The 21,205-nt window shown below is 41.2% G+C and overlaps 1 protein-coding gene across 1 annotated transcript in view; it reads left to right on the top strand.

Annotated features, from left to right (window-relative positions):
* Window positions 1-229: 229 nt before the first annotated feature.
* The window catches only part of CREBBP (CREB binding lysine acetyltransferase), a gene marked incomplete at its 5' end in the record, with an annotated part of 96,328 nt that continues 75,352 nt past the window's right edge, over window positions 230-21,205 (top strand). The window contains 2 exons of the mRNA XM_082006880.1: window positions 230-314; window positions 14,167-14,879. Coding sequence (XP_081863006.1) covers window positions 230-314; window positions 14,167-14,879 — 798 coding nt within the window. The remainder of the gene's footprint in view (window positions 315-14,166; window positions 14,880-21,205) is intronic.

The following is a 21,205-nucleotide window of genomic DNA, read 5'->3' as shown; positions in this document are numbered from 1 at the left end:
ACCCCGCCCCGAACCCTCCTCCCCTGCGGCCTGCTGCGGCGGCGGCGGCCCGGCCCGGGTATGGGGGAACGGGGGCCGCCGCCGGTCGGGCACTGAGCGGCGCTGTTGTTCGACGGTGGGTTCCCCTTTGGAGGAACGGGGAGAAAAAGCTTCGCCCCTTCTTCAGACTCCCCCTTCTCCAACGATTACCGGCTCGACGGCCTTTCCTCGGACGGCCCTGCCGGCTACCATGGCGGAGAACTTACTCGACGGGCCGCCCAACCCCAAGCGAGCCAAGCTCAACTCGCCGGGTTTCTCCGCCAGCGATAGCACAGGTAAGGCCTGCGGGGCGGTGTGGGGGCGGGCGGGCCTCACCGGCGGTTCCCCCCCTCCTCTCACTCCCCGCTCCGGCGGGGCGGGAGGACCCGGCCGGGCCCTCCCGCCCCGCCGGAGCGGGGAGTGAAGGGAGGGGGGGAACCGCCCGCCCTCGGTTCCCGGCGGGGGTGGGAACCGGCCTGACGAGGTACCGGGGAAAGCGGGGGGGGAGGAAATCCTTCCCGGAGCGGTTGGGCCTCCTCCAGTCGAAGTTACCGGGCGGGACCTGGCCGTTAAAGTACCGTCCCGGCTATAAAATAGCGGTTGGGAGAGCCGAGGGGTAAAAGCCTTTTGAGTTTAATTTCCCCATTATCAACTAACGCTTCGTTTTAAATGATTGAAGGGATTGGAGGGATCCGCCTCGGCTTGGATGCTGGGGGTGCCCAGGTGAGCGGGGTGTGCGGGTAGGGAAGGAGGAAAAACCCGGCTGGCAGAAACACCGACCACCCTGCTTCTGGAGGGGGTGGTCGGGGTTTCTAGCTGTACTCCTTAAAACCCTTACATCGCCCACAACTAAAATTTAGCCCAGTGTAGGGCAGCCTCTTCCACCGTGCCCCTGCGTGCGAGACACTACGGAATAAAAAACTCCCTAATGGCATATTAATACCTTGCTTTTTTTTATCCTCCCACCTGTGACCCTGGTTTAAGGCGCTGGGCTTGACCTGTTTTGAGCATTTTTCCTTAAAAAATCCCGAATAATTGGCAGATAATAATTTAAGTTGTGGGCTTGCTTGCGTGATGAAATGCCCAGCAGCCTGGCAGTCGCTGCGACTTGTCCGTTTGTCGCGTAGTGTCTTTGCCGTCTTTTTTTTTTTTTAAATTGTAATGGGTTTGTAGGTAATAAAACGCATCAAAATTTCTCATTTCCAGCAAGCGCGTGCCCGTTGTAAATACGCACGTGTGTGCATAAGAGCATGTGTGCGTGTACTGACGTCTTTCAGTGTTCCAACTGTTGTAGTCACTGAAGCAGTGGTTTTATAGGGACAAGAAGTGTGCTGGATTTGCACTTCTGTTTTCAGAGATTCATGAATCTTGTTGAAGGGACAGTGATAAGTTAATTATGCTATGCCTGCTGTGTTTTTATAGACTGAAAAAATTAATACTATAATTGAACTGATAAATTCTGCGGGATTTTTCGATTTGCTTAATCTGCATTTGGCAATAGCTTATAGGTACTTCAGTCTCGGGTTTTTTTTTTTTTTTAATGGAATCTTTTTCTTCTCAACCTACAAATAAATGAAACATGCCCAAACTAAGCGGTATTGAGAGTAAGAATTAGCGGAGAATATCTAGGTGAGGTCTTGTGATTGAACTACGTTAATTCCTTTCGTAGAAGCGCCAGAATATCATCTGGAAGGCTGATACGCAAGTTGCTACGAAATGCACCACAGCAACTCAGGGAAAGCACAGTTTTTCTTTAATTCTTCAGCTGGACTTTTTAGACACTACTGGTAGTCAGTGAAAGATGTTTTGAAGTGGTGTCGTCTTTTTTTTTTTTTTTTTTCTTTCTTCCTTCCCCTTTCTTGAAGTTCACTTGGTCTGTTCTGGAATGCTTCAGTCATAATTACGTCCTGTTCAGCAAGTTCTAATGCGTCTTGGTGAGCTCCGTGCAGTGCTAGATACGTAAACTCCAGCATCTGCATGAAGTTTTGCACGGTTGAGGGGGTCTCTGGTCACCGGGGACAGCAAACCTCAGGTTGTATTCTGAGCAAGTAGGAGTGTGTCTGTAGCTTTCTGTTGTCATCCCGGTGTTCTTCAGGCAAAAATACCTCTCTGCTTGAGAGTGCAAGTGATGTTTGTGCACTTAGAAGTGCTTTTTCCAAAAAAAATCTCTTTACGTTTGTTGCCAGCAGCTAACGCTGCTTGTTGAAAGATTGCTGAACGTTTCTGTGCATCGTAGCAGGCAATACAAATAGTTTGAGTAGCGATTGCTATCAAATACCTGCTCCTGAACCTAAACCAGACTGCTCTCCTGCGCTGAGGCTTAAATGAAAAAGTTATGTTGCAACCCGGAAAGTTGCCTTTGTGACCAGAGGTGCTTGGGTAGATGGGTTTGAGCCTTGCGCCCAGAACGAGCAGTAAGTCGTGTGTATCGGATAACTGAATTGTAGTTGCAGTCATAAGCCCGCGCTGTTTCATGCTGCAGCTTGAGTGGGATGTGCTTTAAAAGACGTTGCGTTAGGCCCGGTTGTGCAGTTCTGTTGCTGAACAGCCAGGCTCCGAGCCTGCAAATGCTCGTAACTGGGCGTAGCGGTGCGATGGTGAAGGGTATGATGTCAGGCCTGAACGTTCGGCAGAAAGCAACTGCTCGTCCTTATTTATATTTCACTTTACGCTTTGATGCGGTGATGTTAAGCAACTCCTTTTGTCAGGGTAAATTTTAGCTGCCTTTAATCTTTCTGATAAAAATAGCTCCTCAGCTTACCGGGGCGAAGTTTGTGCAATTGCAATTGGTCTACTTACGTTCTGAAAATAGGACTTTTCCTGTTAAACTTAAGCAACTAAATCAAATGTGTGGTCTCAGAGAAGGGAGTAGAGAGGAAGGGATAACTGAAATGTCTGCTGTGACCATTGTTAAGTGTCATGATAGTCCCATTTTGCAGTTTCCCTGTTGCCCTTTGTATCAATAAGGAAGGTTAAGACTTGTGGCTGTTAACTTAGCTTGCAGTTGCCGTGCAGTATTGAACAAACCGAATCTTGTGGTAAAATGCCCATGGGAAAGATTTTTCCTTGTCTAGCCAGGTAAGGGTAGTGCTTTTATCCAATTACCGCTTTGTTAGATACACAGTATTTTTCATACCTAAGCATTTGTCTCTTCTATAACTTACAAGGCATTCTCATCTAGCATGCTGCAGAATAAACAAGGGACTCGTACAAAAAAGACTGTACCTTTGGTTATGTCAGTGTATTATTTTAATGTTGAGTGTCGTGATTACTCTGTACGTTGCTGGCATTGGTCCTTCAGCAGAATGTACAGTGAACTGGCAGCGTTCCTGAGTTGGTCTTGGTCTGAACTCCGCGCACAGACTGCAAAAAACCTGCTTGAATGGAGCAGCAGCAAAGCCAGCGTTCTTCAGGTGCCCCTTCACTGTGGTTCTGCAGGTAGCTTGGTGGTGCAAGTAAGGCCTCTGTCTGCATTTGTTACGTAGCCTGCAGCCTTCTGCTGTGCTATGCTGGTTCCAGAAACGACATATCGTAATTTGGGCCAAAGCAGAGGGTGTCCTTAACTGCGTTATGAGTTAATGAATTCCTAAAGTAGGTGAAGTTGGAAAGAAGGCAAGATGAGCAGCCTCAGAATTCCATCAGAGGTGGATTTTCACTTCATAACTTTCTTGTGTGTGTGGTTTGCTTTTTTTAACACACACACACACCCTGACCATAAACAGGTTAAGCAGTATGGCTGCTGCCGCAAAAGCTACGGGCTGAGATCTCTGGTAATTCACTTTCTCTTTACAGCCCAGAGCCTGTATTTTAAAATTGGGGGAAGACTGGCCTCATTGCACGTCCCTTTGTATGTGCTGAAATAAGTAGATCTCTGGCTGTCCCCCAGCGAGCTACAGAACTTCGCAGAAGGGAGTTGGTGTCGATACGCAGTCTGATTTGATCTTACTCTTCTACTAAAAACCAGATAGGTGTATTTCAGTGGATTTAGTTTTTAACATTAAAACAAAGTAGCCTAGGGAGAGACAGTGAGTCTTTCTAAGTTTATGTTCACACCCTTAGCTGAGACTTCAGAGGGACTGATGTCTCTGTGATCTAAACCCAGATTTTGTTTGTGCACATGAAAGCGTTAGTATGTATGTTTTAGAAGGGTTCGTTCCTGCATAGTTGAAAACTTTCACGGAAGCCTGTTCAGTTGGACTGCTCCTGTTCTATATGATGGGTGCAAAACTTTCGTGTCATTTGTGCGCTGTGACAGTAAGAATCGCTCTTACACACATGCTTTCTCTCTCTCTCCCTGGAATAAGAAAGGTAGTTTCTTTTATTAATAAGAAAATTCATATAAGAAATGGTAATTCCATTAAGTGAATAGACTTGGATTTATAAGCTTAAAACTGGGGGAAGAAGGCTTCTTCTGGAAAGATGTCGGTGAAGGAGTGAGTGTAGTTGTAATTATTTTGCAGGAGTATCCTTTGATTCATGGTACTTGCACCATAACTAGGTGGGATGGGAAAAAAATGCGGTGTGGTGTCTCCTGGCTATATTGTTTCTTAAGACTTTACCATATACATGTAATGATAGGAGTGGTGAATGGGAGAGGATGATGCCAGCAAAAATGTTTACTTTGAGCTTTGTTAAGTTTGATTTTTTTTTTTTTTTTTTCTTTTTTCACCTTAAGTGTCTGACCTGCATACCTTTTATGCCTGCAGTTGTAATCTGGGGCAGGAGATTTGCAAGATTAGAAACTGGCTTATTTATTGAGAGTCTAGCGCAGCTAATTCTTACCAGTTCATGAAACATTGCTGATAGCGGGTTATTCTATACTTTCTCATTTTTGGGGTTTTTAATAGATTTTTCCAAGGAGTTTGACAATAATATCTGGGTGAGATGAAAAGTTGAGCAGATAATTGAGCAGTAAAATCAGCCAGCCTGATTTTATGTGACAGTCTGCAGTCCTACAGTTGTGCCCCTTCCTTTCTTTTGAAATTCATACTTCAAGTGATAATTGCATATGTATTTGTGAGTTTGTCGAATTGATTCCTCCCCCTCCTTCGTCATGACTTTAAATTAACGCGGTAAATGCTGTCTTGTGCTGTGATATAGTGCTCCTGGAGAAGCCCTGCCAACAGCAGGCAGGAATAGAGGCTGTGCTTGGGGGGTCAGTCTTTGTTTTACCCCAGAGATCTCTTGATAGCTTGTGAAATGATTCTCGGGTTTTGTTGCAGATTATTCACTTTCTATTCCGGCTGAACGTTCCTTGGAGTCATAGCCCAGTGCCATTAATTATTTCTACAGCAGCATGCTGTGTTTCGCTATTATATCTGCAACTTCACATTAAAAAAAATCCACCTATTCTTGGTGTTTATTTTTCTTATAGATTTTGCTCTCTGTTACCTGCTAATAGAGAAGAACAAAAATGTCACTCTACTAGCAAAATGCTGCAGGTTCATGTGAAATCGGGTTGGAGGGGCTAGTTGAAAAACAGGATTTGAAAAATTTTGGGGTTTGTTCTTATAAACGAAAAAGCATGTGGGATAGCTTAGAAATCTGACACTTCCATCCTAACTTGGTTTACGCTTTCAAGAATTTTTGCTTTGTAAATCTTCCTTTTAACATATGTTATGTTTTCCATCTGTCTTCTCAGATGTCTAAGATACAGAGAGGACCTAAATCTTTTATTTGGAAAATTCTCTTTAATAAAGATGTCTCAACAAATACTATCAAGTGTTGTGCAGAACCATAGTGTGAATCAAAAGCAAACTGAAACTTCTATTATCACTAGTAATTTGCAATCATAACTTGGAATCTAAATCTCTTAACATACACTCTTCAAAAGCTTCACTTCATCTTGCCTTTCCTTTTTTCTTATTCACCACCACTGAGAAACAAGGATCTTATTTGGAACATTGGATAAATACAGTATCTTTGATTTGCAATAACTTAATGTGGTTTTTTTAATTTATTTACACATATGTCTGTAAAATAATCTACTTCTCTGAGGGACATCTTTAATGCTGTGGAATCTCCCTCAGGAAAACTGTTGTCAAAATGGGTTGCGCTTTCTAGGTGACGTGCCTTCCAATCTCATAGGTAGACATTATTTCATTGCTGCTGTTGGACATCTCTGAGGCAGACATCAGAGCGAGCTACTTTCTGTTGCGCAGTGAGAGAGGAAGGTGGAATATTAGATGCCAACCCCTGTCAGTGTGTGTCGCACCTGAAGAGCATGAGCTTCTCTTTCTCTCTGCCCAACTTTACCGCTGCCGGTACTTTGACAGCTGTTTTAGTGGGTGTTGTTGATGACATAGCTTCTGTGTCATGCCCTGTGTAGTTTCACCTAATGGAGCAAAGAAACGTGGAAATTACCAAGAAGCTTGAATTCAGTAAGTACTGAATGTAAATCTGTTTTGTAGTAGCTGTGAAGTTTTTTCCTAAGGTTCATAAACTCCTTTAAGGAAAGCATTAATGAGAGTGATTCAGAACAGCCTCATGTGTGGTGTGTTCTTGCAGAGCTGAATTTGAGTTGCCAAGCAAATGACCCTTTGCTTATAATATGGTATCAGAAATAGGAAGGAAAAAGTGTCATTAAAACAAAGAGAATGGAAACACTCTTTTTGCAGCTATTGTATGTCGTAAAGGAGACACAAAACTGTCCTCTTTCTTAATAATCTTGTGTAACACTTTTTTGTTTGTTGCATAATATTACTTTGAGTACCTCTTAATCGTTGCTATTTTAGTCTTTGCAGAATGGGCCTGTTCTATGCTTCTGTTACAGAAGGTGCATAAAGGTGGGAACTTTTAGAGGAGAACTTGTGTAGCAGAGGGGAGTGTTTGAAGCAGCCTGAGCTAGAAGGCAATATTGAGCTTGAAGTTCTCAGCACCGATGCTGTGTCAGGAGGATAGAGGACTGAACAATTTAAAATCTGAAACACCTTGTGTTGACCTATGTATTTAATAAGAAGTCTATGGCCAGAGGACATCACAGTTAAAGTGTGTTTGTCAAGATAATTCGGGTCTTTGTACGTTACCTGCTGATTTTTTTTCCCTGGATGTGCAGTGAGGGTGGCACAGCCTTAACGTGAAGCAGTGGACCTGTCAGTTGTGTGAGCTAACTGAAGACATTCGTATGCAAACGCTGTTTTGGTACAGACTGTGCACTTCATGCTGCCATAAGCAAGTGCCCACTATTAATTACTGGATTCTCAGATGAATCCTCTTTAAAGGGTCATCCTGAACTTAAATGTTTTGTCAACTGTTGAAATAGGGCAACAGAAAAGATCTGTGTGTTTGTGATGGGGTGAGGAGATCCCTCTTCTGTTAATGTGCTCCAAGAACACTGAAATATTTAGTAGTCACGATGGTCGTATGCGTGAGAAGCTGATGTTACCAGTACTGCAGTCCCAATCTATAGGCAGATTGCTTGCCCCCTCTTCCTTTTGTGCAGATTTCTGCTCTTAACAGCTAAAAAAAATTACTGAAGCCTTTTGGTCAGTAGGTGTGTGTAGCCTGATTGCCACATGCAATGTGACGATAGTCATGTCCATGTTGTTGATGCTGCTGTGTAGGATTTAAAGTTACTCGCAAGAGCAGATACAGCAGTAGTGTCAAAATAGTGAGGACACCTTGGGAAACAATTAGGAGGAAGAATGGTTATGGAGAGGCTCTGTAGGACCAGAGGAAAGCAAAGTCCATCCTTCGTTCGCCATCTGATACTTCCAGCAGACCAGAGTGAGTGCTCTTGTTGGGCTGCTTCTGCCACATGTTTTGGGGGTTATTTTGGTTTTATTCCCCTCTGGCATCTAAGAAGAGATAAGAGATTAGCTTCTTATCTGAATGCATTTTTCTGTTTGTTTCTGTATATTAATTTTGGTGCCAGGTGCATTTAATGTGCCCTTATATACTACTTTGGTTTTAATAGTGGAACATTCAAGTAATCTGTGATGTTTTTGTTTTTTTTTTTTTTTAATGGACGAGAAGTAGAAGTAGATCTGAAAACGGGGATTATTCCTGAAAGAACCTGGTATCTTAGGTGTTTCTGGCCCTTCAACACATTGTATTTTCATTAGGATCGCAGCAAAAGAGAGGTGGCAGAGACAGTTTAGATAAGTACAGTAGAGAGAAACTTGAGGTTATGACATTGTGATACACAATGTGCAAGTGAAAAGAGAGGCTAGGAACTAAACTCAGTGTAATCAAGGAGGGATCTTGGTTTATACCCTCGTCTTTTCAGGGAGGTGAGAAAGAAGCCTGGGGCAGAACAGTTGGTCTTTCCTGTATCAGGTAGTTGTTATCACACACATTAGTTGTGGTATAGGCGATATCGGTACGTGCATTTTCCCCGCCCTGACTTGTATGTCTGGTGTTTGGGCTGGTGTCAGGAGAGTTTTTAAAACTGCATCAATAATACTGGTAGTATTGCAGTAGAGGTTAGAAGAGAACTGATTCTTTTTCATTAGCTTCTTGATTTGTTTGCTTTGTGTAATGAGCTTCAGTTTTGAAAAGTCACTTAGCTGCTGAAGTCCTACAAAAATGTATTGGAGGAGATTTTAGGAGCTTGAAGCTACTTTAACTTAAAAGATTAACTAGATTCTAAGCTGATAGTGTCCCTTTTGGTATTGGGGTGCACATAATGGATCTAATTTAATTGATTTTAGGAATTGTGTCACGTCTTAGTTGCATGTCTGTACCCTGAATGGTACTCATCTTAGGGAGAGCCATGGTTTGCCAGAAGACAAGTTGCAGAGGAAGTGTGGTAGAACAAATCTATCCTTGGTCTCCCTGTTCTTAAAATCCCAGCCACAGGAAGGCAAATGTTGCACGCATTTTCAAGAAAGGCTAAAAGTACAATACAGGCAACTACAGACGAATGGGTCAGCCTCCCTTCCATCGCTGGTAAGATCATGGAGGAGCTGGAGTGAATTTAATGAAGAGCTACCAAGGAGGTCTAGGGACTGGAGCGCTTGCCCTTTGAGAAGAGGCTGAGGGGCTGGGCTGCAGACCTCTTGATGTCCCTTCCAACCTGAGTGACTGTGAGTCTGTAAGCAAGAGAGCACTGTAATAAATACTCTCATGAGTTTCCTAGAGACAAGTACCTAGAATGCCTGAAGGCGAGGCTCATTTCTGTGTATCAATATATTTGAGTTTTGACCAGTCCACTGACTTAAGGATGAGCAAACCAGACACTCTTTCTTTCTCATCCCTAATGCAAGTAGTTCAAAAGATCGGGCAGAAAGAAATTTAGTTAAATATCCATATCTGTTATTATGCAAGCCATAACTTGCTTGGACTCATTCAGATGCTGGCTATTGGAACTCTCATTTCCCCCTCACCTTCCTCCACACAGACTTTACGGTCTCCTTGGTCCAGCCAGGTCCCTCATTGCTGTCTTTCTCAACCTGGTTGTTAAACATCATGTTCTGAAAAAGTCGTGCTCTTCTCCTGAAAGTCAAGGTCAGGTGCACACCAGTTTGCAATCTTTCTGTGTCTCTCATTAGGTTAAGACGCTAATGTAAAGTTTCCTTGCTGGAAAATTTATTTTTTCTATGAATGCATTGTTTAATTGCTCTAAAACATTAAATGTGCTAATTGTCTTTTATGAAACAATAAATTATAGAATCCTCAAACCTCGACAGGACGTTGGAATGGATCTGGTAATTGCTGACTGCACCAAACAGTATGGCTATTGAGTTGAGTTACCTGACATTGAATTTTAGGGAATGGCTAGAGCTCTGAACTGTTGAGGCTTTGTCTGCTGGGGTCTGGCATGATTGAAAGAAGCCTTACAAAACAAAATTGGGCTCACTGAAATGTAACAGCTATGTTGGCATGAAAGAAAGGCACGGTGAAAATACTGCTTGTGTACTGGCACTGCAGTGTGACTTCAGTGTCTGCTCTGTGGATGGGCAGTCAGAGTTTGGGACAGGAAAACTCCCAATCATGTTTCCAGTGGAGATTACGCTGTTAAAAAATGAAACTGAATGTCATAGTTCTTCACCTGCTTGCTGTGTGATATGTTTGAGATGATAAATTACATAAAGAAATACCTTAGAATGTTTGTCACTTCTCCAGGCTAAGCTAAAAGTGGAAAAAATGGTGACATTGAAACAAGTTAATTGATGGAATATGTATATTAGGAAAGAATCTGGTGATAACAGTTGCAAGTAGTCATACAGCTGAAAATGCTCTGCCTGAAAATGCAGCACAGGTTTGGGGTTTTTTTTTTATGTTCTTTTTTTCTGCTGGGAAGGCTTGGAAGGAAACAGAACTTTTTTTTTTTTATTCTGGTTGCTGAAAGCATTGTCCAGGAAGGCAGAAAACTGTGACATTTAAGCTCATCAAACTGAAATTAGGAGAGAGTCTTTCTCAAGTGTGGTTATCTCCTATGTGTGAAAATAGCTGCTCAAAGAACGCAGAATTCTCAAATTGGAAAAGGAGCACTTTGGAAAGAGTCAGGGTGTTGTAGTTGCCTAGTGCTTCTCCAAACCTTCTGAAAGACATGTTATCTCTGGTTTTTGGTTCTCTTCTGTTAAGAGGCTGTTTGGCTTTATGTAACAGAGATAATGAAAGGCATGAGGTTTAGGATCGGAAGTGCTGTGTGAGAAGTGAGACCCTATGAGGTGGGTCTCCGCAACCTTAGTCAGCTCTACTGCTTCCTGAGTACTGAAATCAGACGTATGTGCCTTATTATTTAAGGGAATCTATCCTCTTTTGAAATAAAAACCCTTTTTCTGATCTGTTGCATGCTAGGTAAGAAGCAGGTTTGAGAGACAGAGCAGGTACAAAGCTCGGTAATTGGAGTGGGACTCCTCAGTGTAGGTATTTTTTGAGCATTGCTTCAGATGACTCTATGTAAAGGCAGAGGCATCTCTCCATTTTTTTAGACTCTTGTTAGCTACTGTTGACTTTGAGAAATAGTTGAAGCATAGAGAATGGGATCAATTATGTTCTTCTCAGGAGGATGAGGTGACTGAGATTACTTTTCATTTTGCTACCAGTAGAAGTGGGCCCCATTCTTATTATGGCAGATTTTTATATGTGTACACATGTATTTATTATTTTTATAACTGTCAAGACAATCACTTATCTTTGCAGATTTGTTGCAGACATGCTTTAGTAGACTTTTGTTTTCTGTTGTATTTTATAACTGTTGTAAAATGTGTGCCGTGTGTTGATGTTTTTAACGTACATGACTGATTAAAATATAAAAGCAGGAAGATTAATCATTGCCTGAACATTTGAATACTCAGTGAATTTTTACAGGGCTGCTGTGCTAAGCTGTTTACCTGCTTTTTATTTTCCTGCTGGCAGAGCTGTAAACTTTCCATGCCCAACCTTAATGTAGAGCATTCTTACAGGAGCTTAAGAGTGGTAGATTATTTTAGGTTTTAAGAGGCAGTATTCCCAAACGCTTTCTTCACTCTTTTTGTAAACTGCAACAACATTTCCAGTCCTTGGCTCTGGCAAGGCTGTTAAAGAGTCCAGCCAGCCAAACAAAAAAAAAGTGAGCACTTGTACTTCAACATCCCATTTTGAAATACAACTGGAAAAAACTACTCTTCTTTTAAGCCACAGCAACATCTTCCCCCTCCACCTTTTGTCACTTCTCTGCTCCTGGCCACACACATATACATCTTTTCTTCATGAAATACTAACAATTCGAGTGCAGAAGCTTGGAAAAACACCGTTCGTGGGATTTACAAAGTTGTCTGAACAACCGCTGTAAACCTTGAACTTCCCAGCAAGCTGGGATGACGAGAGCAGTTTAACAAAGGTGAAGCGTCAGCCATGGACCCTGTGTCACCACCCTTCGTGACGCGCAGGCAGATGGCTTTGGTCGTGCTCCAGGCTGCAGCCGCTGCTGCCGTCTCTGGCAGAGCCTGCCAGCGCGCAGGGAGAGGGGCTGGGCTGCCGGGACCCGGGCGCCGGCGACTTGCTTCTGGCCAAACGGGGCTTGGCACTGAATCAGGCAATGGGGTCTTCATCAGAGAGGGTGGATGGAATAAATAGTGACACCTTGGAAGAAGGAAAGTAGAAAGAAAATAGATAGGAAGAGACACAAATTGCAGTGTAGCGAGTGTCAAGTGGTTGTGTGGGAAAGAGGAGGAGAGATGAAGCGATCGCTGAAAAGAATGTAGTCGACAGTACACCAGGAATTTCTGCAAAAGGCAAGCTGAAAAGGTGAACTAAACAACCGAAGGGAAAGGCAGCAAGTCAGAGAGAAATTAAAAATACTTCAATGAATCTAGCTAATGAAAATGTTAGTTTGTTACTTCCCTGCTTGAAAGGCAATAGGAGGTCTGTTCCTGAGCTGTGATTTTGTCACAGCCAATGTCATGCAAGCCTGGAAGGATTCTTCAGAGCTTATTGACTTCAGTAGGTAACGATGGCAGGGTGTAGGTCCCGAAAGGACATGCTGCTGTGCGCACCTCAAATCAGGCAGAATTTAATATTTTTGTGTGTGTCTACTGTGACTGCTTATGTAATTCACTGGTCATTGCAACACATCTGAAATTTTTTATTTTCATTTTTCTTCAGTTAGGTTGAATTGAAAATTCGAATGCTGATGACATGCATGATATTTAAGTGTACTGCGATGTGCTGGCAATGCATGCTAGCTTTGTGATACAGGTTACGTGGTATTTGGTTTTTGTTGTTTCTCTTCAATGCATTTAGTGTGGTCCAGGCTGTCACTTGCTGAATGATCTTATGTTACTTTTGCAGCCTGAGTCTTGCACCTACTCTTTGTGGTTGAAGAGCAAATTAAACTTTTAAAACAATGAAGCTTTTGGGATGCCCTTCTTTAGAAAAGAACTTTTGTTTGCTCTAAGCTGGAAAAAATTTGGTTTGTCTGTTGCTCACTGTGAGGGACTAGGGTTTTTCAGGGCTGACTTGGGGGTTGAATTATGTGTTTCACACATTTCTGTTATGTTACAGTAAAAAGTGGTTGTTTTGGATCACATGCTTGGACTGGAAAACTTTTCTGATGTGTGCTGCATGTTTGAACAGCTACTCTGATGAATTGAGGCTAGTTTGCTTATGCCTTTATTACTACTGCTGTATGTACTTGTCCTTATGTCTTCAAATACATAACTTTTATTTTTACATGGAAGTACTTATATACAGTCAAGTAACTTTCTATTTTTAGTTACAAACCAAAATAACATTGTTGCACAGATGCTGCTTATGATGTGCAATGAAATATTTTAGTGAACCTGAGTTGCTCCTTTTCAAAAAAAAAAACCCAAAAACAAACCCAAACCCCAGCACCACCCCCAGTTTTTGTCAGTCTGGATGTTCTAGCCAGGCAGAGCAGTTCCTTCAAGTGGCTTAATGTAGATTTTATTTGATTTATTTTGCTCATCTGGAGAGTATGTGGATTACCTCTGTCAATATTGGGCATGATAAATGAGGGCTGGGCACTTAGAGAGAAATTTGAATTGAGCCATTCAGGGATCGAGAAGTGACTTGATTCAGGAGGCATTATGAGGAGAAAATGCTGAGTGCCTTTCGGGACCTTCTGAGGTAGTGGATTGTGGTACAAATCAATGACAAGAAACTGATATTGAACGTGTTTATATGTGAGACTGGGATCAAACTACTGAAATAGTAGTTGTCTTTTGATCAAGCCTAGCTGGAAGATGCTCTTTGGCCATGTGCAAACATAAATTACAAGGTTGAGGTAGAATTGCTGAGTGAAATGCAGTGGCTTGGGATTACATAGGAGGTCGGTGAAGGTGATGTAATCACCCTTTTGGGAGAGTAAATCAATAGGAAAAAAAAAATCTCTTGGTATTTCTGCCACCTTCTTTTAGCCAAAACAAGAGAAATTTAGGAGTTAAGTTAGGACATTGTATTCGTGCCACCTTTAGTTTCTTAAGCTTGGTACAACGTTTTGTCAAAAGTCTTGCGAAAAAACTACTTATTGGCCAGTGCTCTACCCTGTATGGTTGTATGTGCACAGTATGTACCAACAACTGTGCTTTCTGAAAGGCTCTAGAGTTCATGTCACGGGGACCCTCGCTTGCTTGCTGGTGATATTGAGTCTTGGGTAAAGATACATGTCATTAAGACTAGCATAAAGTAGTGTAGATGAATATGTTAGTTACTTGTTTGTCATGTTTTTCTCACCTGTGTTTCTGTTTTAACTTGTAGATTTTGGATCTTTGTTTGACTTGGAAAATGATCTTCCTGATGAGCTGATCCCCAATGGCGAGTTGGGCCTTTTAAACAGCAGTGGGAACCTTGTTCCAGATGCAGCTTCCAAACACAAACAACTTTCCGAACTTCTAAGGGGAGGCAGCGGCTCTTCCTTAAACCCAGGAATTGGAAATGTGAACTCAAATAGCCCTGTCCAGCAGGGAGTTGGTAGTCAAGTTCAAGGGCAGCCGAACAGTGCTAATATCGGTAATCTGGGTGCTATGGGTAAGAGCCCTTTAAACCAGGGAGACTCTTCTGCTTCAGGCCTTGCAAAGCAAGCAGCCAGCACCTCTGGACCTACCACACCTGCATCACAAACTCTGAACTCTCAAGCACAAAAACAAGTGGGGATGGTGACGAGCAGCCCTGCAACATCACAGACTGCACCTGGGATATGTATGAATACTAATTTCAGTCAGACACACCAGAGCCTTCTCAACAGTAATTCTGGTCACAGTTTAATGAATCAGCCTCAGCAAGGACAAGGGCAGGTAATGAATGGATCTCTTGGGGCAGCTGGAAGAGGAAGGGGAGCAGGAATGCAATATTCTGCCCCTGCCATGCAGGGGAATGCAGGCAGTGTGCTGGCAGAGACTTTAACCCAAGTATCTCCACAGATGGCTGGTCACACCGGACTGAACACAGCACAGACAGGAGCAATGACTAAAGTATGTACATACGATTTAATGTATTCTCTTCATTGCACTTGTTTTTTCTGCATACAGGTGTTTAGAAAATGTAGTAGATTCTTTTCTGGAACAGAACTAAGGAGTGCACTTTCTTGAGTCTGTATTTATCTGTTTCAGTCACCGGTGATATCATGAAAGCAGGATAATTGAAACAGTGTTTCTCATGTAATCAGAAATGAAAGAGCTTGTTGAAAAACACATCCTTGAAGTTAAAAGTCAGGTAGTATCTTAGCAGGGTGAATTAGAAAGGAGCAGCATAATCCTGTGAAAAGGAAGCAGATTATTACTTCTGTGCAGGATCTCAATTTAGCTGCCAGACAACATCATCTTCTAAAGCAGTGTGAAAACTGTTAGAGAAATATTTGTAGATTGAAGGGAGAGGTGTAGTAATTGGTCCTCTTGTCAAGGACCACTGTCAACAGCTCTGTGGTGAGTGTTTTTCAAATATGGAGGAACTGATCTGAAAACATCAAATTTCATTGCCAAGCTAATGCACACTCTGTGAAAGGGAAAGGCAGTGTCTAGGCAAGTGACTAGGCAAGTTTGGTGGCCACTGCAGATCAGGGCAGGGAATACATACACCTGGAAGTATCTGCCTCTGTCTTGGGGCACTGCTGTGGTCCCTGGTTGATATAGTCATTGTTTTTTAGTTCTTCTCTAAGACCACAGCTGGAAAGTGAAGTGTTTTGATTGCTGCTCCTCCTGTCTTCCAGTTGGATAGCAATGTGCTTTGTCTCTTGTCTGTGTGGCTTTGGTACAGATCCTTCCTGAAATTTTTGATGGCAAACCCATCATGTAGAAAATCTTTTTTTTTTTTAATCTCTGATATTTTATCTATTCGTACATCACTAGTCATTATCGTTGTAATTCATTAACACATAAATGTTAATTCACTGATGTGTTAGGAATTACGGGAAAAAATTGCATTGCCCGACATAAAAGTGTATGTCATGTTCTCTGAAGCAGTGCTGATGACATTGTGGATTACTGTGTAGTTAATTTTTTTTTTTTTAATTTAAAAACATAAAAAGCATTCTCTCTGCAGTGAAGGGGATCCCTTTGCTTAAGGAAGAGATGCTTGTGGTCTGAGTGAAGGTCATAGCATGTGAAAGTGGATATAGCTGCCTCCAGCCTCCAAATTGGCTAAATTGTAGTGTGGAGCGGAGAGCTCTGCACAGAAAGAATATCGGCTTATCTTTCATTTGTTTTTCTTTAAGGATTTGTGGGAAGAACGACAAATTCTAATTATCTGGCTTATTTGTATAAACTTATGGATATCTATGTTCTTAGGAGTAGATTTTTCCTAGACACTACACAGTTATGTAGTGAAACTACTAATTTTCTATGTGAACTAAGTCAAGTAGAATTACCCCAAAGCAAAGGGACTTGCCTGAGGTCTTCATCTGATAGAGTATGTATGAACCTGGTGGGCGAGGTTCTGTGATGTCTTGGTTTATTTTAAACAAACCCACTCCTGGTAAGGAATAGGCCAGCACTCTCAAATTCCATTTTTCAAGGACTTCAGTTCTAGCCTGATGCTAGCTGCAGGTGGGATTCACCAGCTTGGGGAGGCGACCTGGACTTTCTCAGTTAGCATATGTTCAAGAAGTAAAGTAAAAGTTAATTTAAACAAGGAATATGTTGGATAAGGATAGTGCAAGTATCCCTATTACATACATCATTAGTTTGTCCTTGTGCAGTGCTGTGTTCAGCACTGGTGATGCATTTCCAAAAGATTAGAGTAAAATGAGTGCTTTCAAGTCCTTACACACAAAGTTGTTTGGAGAAACTGAAAAAGTAGGACTGTTTCGTGACAGAGCGTAAGTGATAAAATGGTGCTTCTGTGAAGGCACTAGCACTTAAGAGAAAACAGTTTTCAAAACTTGGCCAACTTACAAAAATCGAGCTCCATCTCTTGTTGAACAAGATGAAGCTTAAAAGCATTGTGTTGGGTTTTTTTTAAGTTTTACTTTATTTAGATCGTAATTTTCTCTTCATAAGAGAGCAAGTGAGCTGAACGTTTTACACAAATATTTTGGGTTTTCATTTTGGAACAATCGCTCCCTGAATTTTCTTCTGACCAGTGGAAGCATTCTCTTTTTTTGCCATTTTCCTTAGTAGGCATTTGAGGACTGTCATTGTCTTCCAGTCTCTTCCCGTCCCCCAGTTCATTGTCCTAATAGGGTTACCAGCTCTGATCGTGTGTTAACTTTTTCTCTTATTGATGGTCTGGTTGTGATGGAAACTTTTAAGAAAAGTAGAGAAACACTTCAGTGAGTTTGTTTTTCTGAAACTGAAATTCCTTCTGAAGGACTTTGTGGGTTAGTTTGGTTTTTTCACCTCCTGTTCCCTGATGACTACCACTTAACATATACAGCTTAAAAGATTTGAAAAGCAGCAACAGAAGTGGTGAGGCAACTGATCTACCTAATAGTGAATGTACCTAACTTGACTAAAGGGCTTAAAATGTAGCTGCCATTTGTGCCTGAAGAAGTGTGTCAAGGCTGGAAGCAAATTCTCTAGGTGGTGACTGTAGCAGTATATCCTAAGGGAAAGAAAGAGGTGTGAAATACAAAAGCAGAAAAAAAAAACCTAAAAGAACTTTTTAAACCAAGATTTTCTTTTTCTGCTTAAAATAAGTGATGTGCATCACTGATTAATCTCATTCAAGTACGGCTCAGATGCCCATTTTTCTCAATTCAGTGTGTTCATATGCAGTGTGTAGCAGTCATGACCCTTTATGGTTTGGGACCACTTTTGTTGGGCAAGACCTTGCTTCCTTGATGGTTTGTTCTAATCCTTTTTTAGTAAATGACTAATCAAGGAAAGTCCATTGTTTTTTTCTGTTTTTCTTTCTTGTGGTATGTTTTTATAAGCATTCTTTCTATTAAGAGGAAAAATAAGGGGGAAAAAAAAAATGCAGAATCTGATCCCTTCATCTACTCTCAGAAATAACTGGGATTCATTTTGTCTGGAGCATCATAAGCCAATATTGTTAATTTTGAGCTGGACTTGCCATTTTAGGGCAGCTCTTGAAAGAATGAAAAGTGTGCTGGAAATGAGCATGGTAGCTGAAGCTCATGATGTGTGTGCTTGCATAAGCCAAAGGTGGCGAGTAAACCTTATCCCTAACCGATTTAAAAGGGAATGAAAAATAACCGATTCTCAGTGTCAGAGGGCCATAAGCTGCTGGCATCAAGACAAATTTTTTTTGTTTTGGTAGGGAGAGACTAAAGCAAAATACTTCCTCAATCTATAGAGACATGAGCAAAGGATTTCATAGATTTCATATGATCCTCTGGAAGAAGCACCCTGTCAGTACAAGTTAAACAATAGCTATTAAAGTCATAGTCATGTTTTCTTGGGAGTAAATAGCATGTTCTTGATAGTCTAGAATATTCTTGGAAATAGAGGGTAGAGTAGTCCCTGAGAAGGTTTTGTGAATTAAAGATACACCAAATTACTATAGCAAGGATTTGAGTTCGTAGTTGCCCATGACTGTGCAGTTTGCATATTCAGAATGATTTAGAGCTCCTGCTTTGCGATTTTTGACTTCTCTGAGATCTTCTGGAAGCCTCTTCTATGCTACTGTATGTATCTCTGCTCTGTTCACTGCCAGACTCCTTCCTGTAACAATTCTGTTTGTAACTGTGGCATTGTGGCCCTGTTTTCTTGAATGACACTACAAGGATAGTTTTCATTTGAGTGGGTTGAAGTCCTTTAAGAAATCTGCTTAAAAGAGCAGAAGGATTCTTATTTGAACAATTATCATTTGGTGGGGTAGAGGAGCAGATCATCTTGTCACAGTAATTTCTAGTAGTAGCAGAATTCTCCTGTTGTGTGGTGCCATACTTTTTTGTAGAGTCCAGAGAATGCATTCAAACCATCTAGAAAACCTTTTTAAATTAGAGTTGTTTTTTTAAGATTGTTGGTTGTCGAACACTTGAAGCAGTAGCAAAACTAAGCAGATGGTCTATTGCTTCCATAGAAATGAGCACTTCATTATGAACATGCTCTGTGCCTAATACTTTCCTGTTGCTGTGAGAGTTCATCTTTTTCAAATGAGGGAGATGAAGCCTTCATATAGTTTATTGTGGCTGGCAGCTAGATCTTGAAGTTGTGTTTCTGTAGATCAGATGTTATATAGTCTTTTGCTCAGATGCGTTCCCCTTGTCCTAATACTGTTATCAAAACCTGTGGAAAATCAGAAGAAAATTTTGGGAAGTTCCCATTTCTTTTGTATGGTTATCAGCCTTCCTTTTTGCACTCTATTCAGAGTTTTGGGTGGAGATTCACCTAGTTGGTACTTTTGCTCTTCCCCTTAAGTAGTAGTAAAGTCCCATCGAGATTAGTAGGATTCTTGACTGTTTTCTTTTTCATGTGTTTCCAAGGTGCAGTGCCTGTAAAAGGAGTCGCCTTTTCTTCAGTAACTTCAGAGCCGTATCACTCAAATAAGGATATGCTGGTACCCAACAGCAGAAACATAGAAAAAAAATCCTGGAGCTGTGTGTGGCTGATGATTTGCAGAAGCCACTGCTTTTAAGCTGCAGTGAAACTGCAGCTTGCTGGGGGTTCCTTTCAAAGTGGTTTTATCTATAGAACTAGTAAACCTACCTCAAGCTTCGTTTTCTTCCTGAAAAGAGCAATTTAATGAAACATGTTATTGGGCTCTGTATGCCCCAGAAAAGGATGGAATTGTTTGGTCAGATCTTAGTCTGAATCTATGAACGGATCAGGAGGAAATCGTTGTTTATTTTCATACCTAGTTATGAGGATTACAATATTATTGGTTTTTTGTAAAATGCCTTTTCAAGATTGTAGATTTTAAGTAACCTTGTTTTGAAAACTCTAAAGGAAAATATTTATGTTGATGCAAGCTAGAACCTGCCTGGCAGGGAAAAACCGATAGACAAGCTGATCTGTCTTCCAGTGTAGTATTTCAGGAGATGATCTGGTAGCAATGAGTTTAGATACAGAGTTCAAAATGCTGTGTACAAGTGATGAGTTTTACTTACTTGTGCATTTATATATTTAACTGGAAGTTGCTACCAGTAGTAGGATTGGCACCAAAATCTTAGAGGTTCAAAATATCACTAACTGTGATATTTTGTGCAAAAATAAACCTAATATGCTGGGTTTCTGCATATGAATTCAGAGCAATCTTTTCTCTTAAGTATATTGGCGTAATTAATTTGAATAGTGCATGTTTTCAACTTCTGATCAAAATAGCCATATAGCAGTGCATGTTGCAGTAGGAGAAGTTTTAAAGAGGAGGAGGAACTCTTACCAGAAGTGAACTTCAGAAAACAGTGAAACCATTTTTTATCTCTACCAAGAGAATAACCAGTTGTGTCTCTCTCTTTTTTTTTCTTAAATCTGTAAAAGGACTGAATTCTGTTATTTGTTGTTTCTAGGATGGGTGTATATCTAATAAATGTGCTTTTGACAAGCACATTCATAGTTTTGCACCCTGTGGTGGTTCACTGAGTGGTGTTTTGGTGTTGGATATTAATCTTGAGTAAATTTAATAGGAGAGTGAACTACTCTGAAGAGCAAGAATTCTGATACAAGACTTCAGTTGTATATGTAGTTATGTTGCTTGACTCTGTGTTTTGAGGAATCTGTACTAAGGAAAATTTGTGGTGAGAAAAAATGAAGCAAACTATTTATTTAAACAGATTACCCGGCTGATATTGCTAAGTACCAGATTTAGATACGCTTGCTGATTGTGAATTAAGTCAGCTGAAGATGTTCTCATTCCTTGGCAGTTCTGTGTGTTTTAGCAAACTGCTGGTGCTGTTTGTTTCTTTGGTGACTCTCAATCTGTCTGAATCTGCCTGAATTGTTTTAACGTGACTTGCAGCTAATTTGCTTCTCATCCTTTTAAGTTGTCCTTACGAGGCTGCCAAGCTGACTGTCTCCGAGCAGACCATGCCGCTGGCAAACACAAGTAGCCAGTCCAAATGATACTGCAAATAATGCTTCTTCCCAGTTTCAAAGGGCTCTTAATAATGTTACAGACTTGACCGTAGTCACTTGGTTCTCTGTTGAATAACTTCTATCACCAAAACAGTATTTTTACTGAGAAGAGACATATGTGCTTTTATAATAATACAAACAGAAGAAGGATATAAATATATAGAAACACATAACAACAAAACTCATGGACTCGTGGTAAAATTAAAGTATCTGTAATGTAGTTTTGTTTTGAAATAGGACCATGCAAAATGGTACTTGACAAATGAGTTTACTCTGGTATACCAAAGAGATTTGGTGACTTAAAAAGCTTACTTACCACAAGTATT

Source organism: Phaethon aethereus, assembly GCF_964289735.1.
Source record: "Phaethon aethereus genome assembly, chromosome: 15".
NCBI classification, from domain to species: domain Eukaryota; kingdom Metazoa; phylum Chordata; class Aves; order Phaethontiformes; family Phaethontidae; genus Phaethon; species Phaethon aethereus.
The sequence above is the reverse complement of the archived record's forward strand: the minus strand, read 5'-3'. Positions and strand labels throughout refer to the sequence as shown.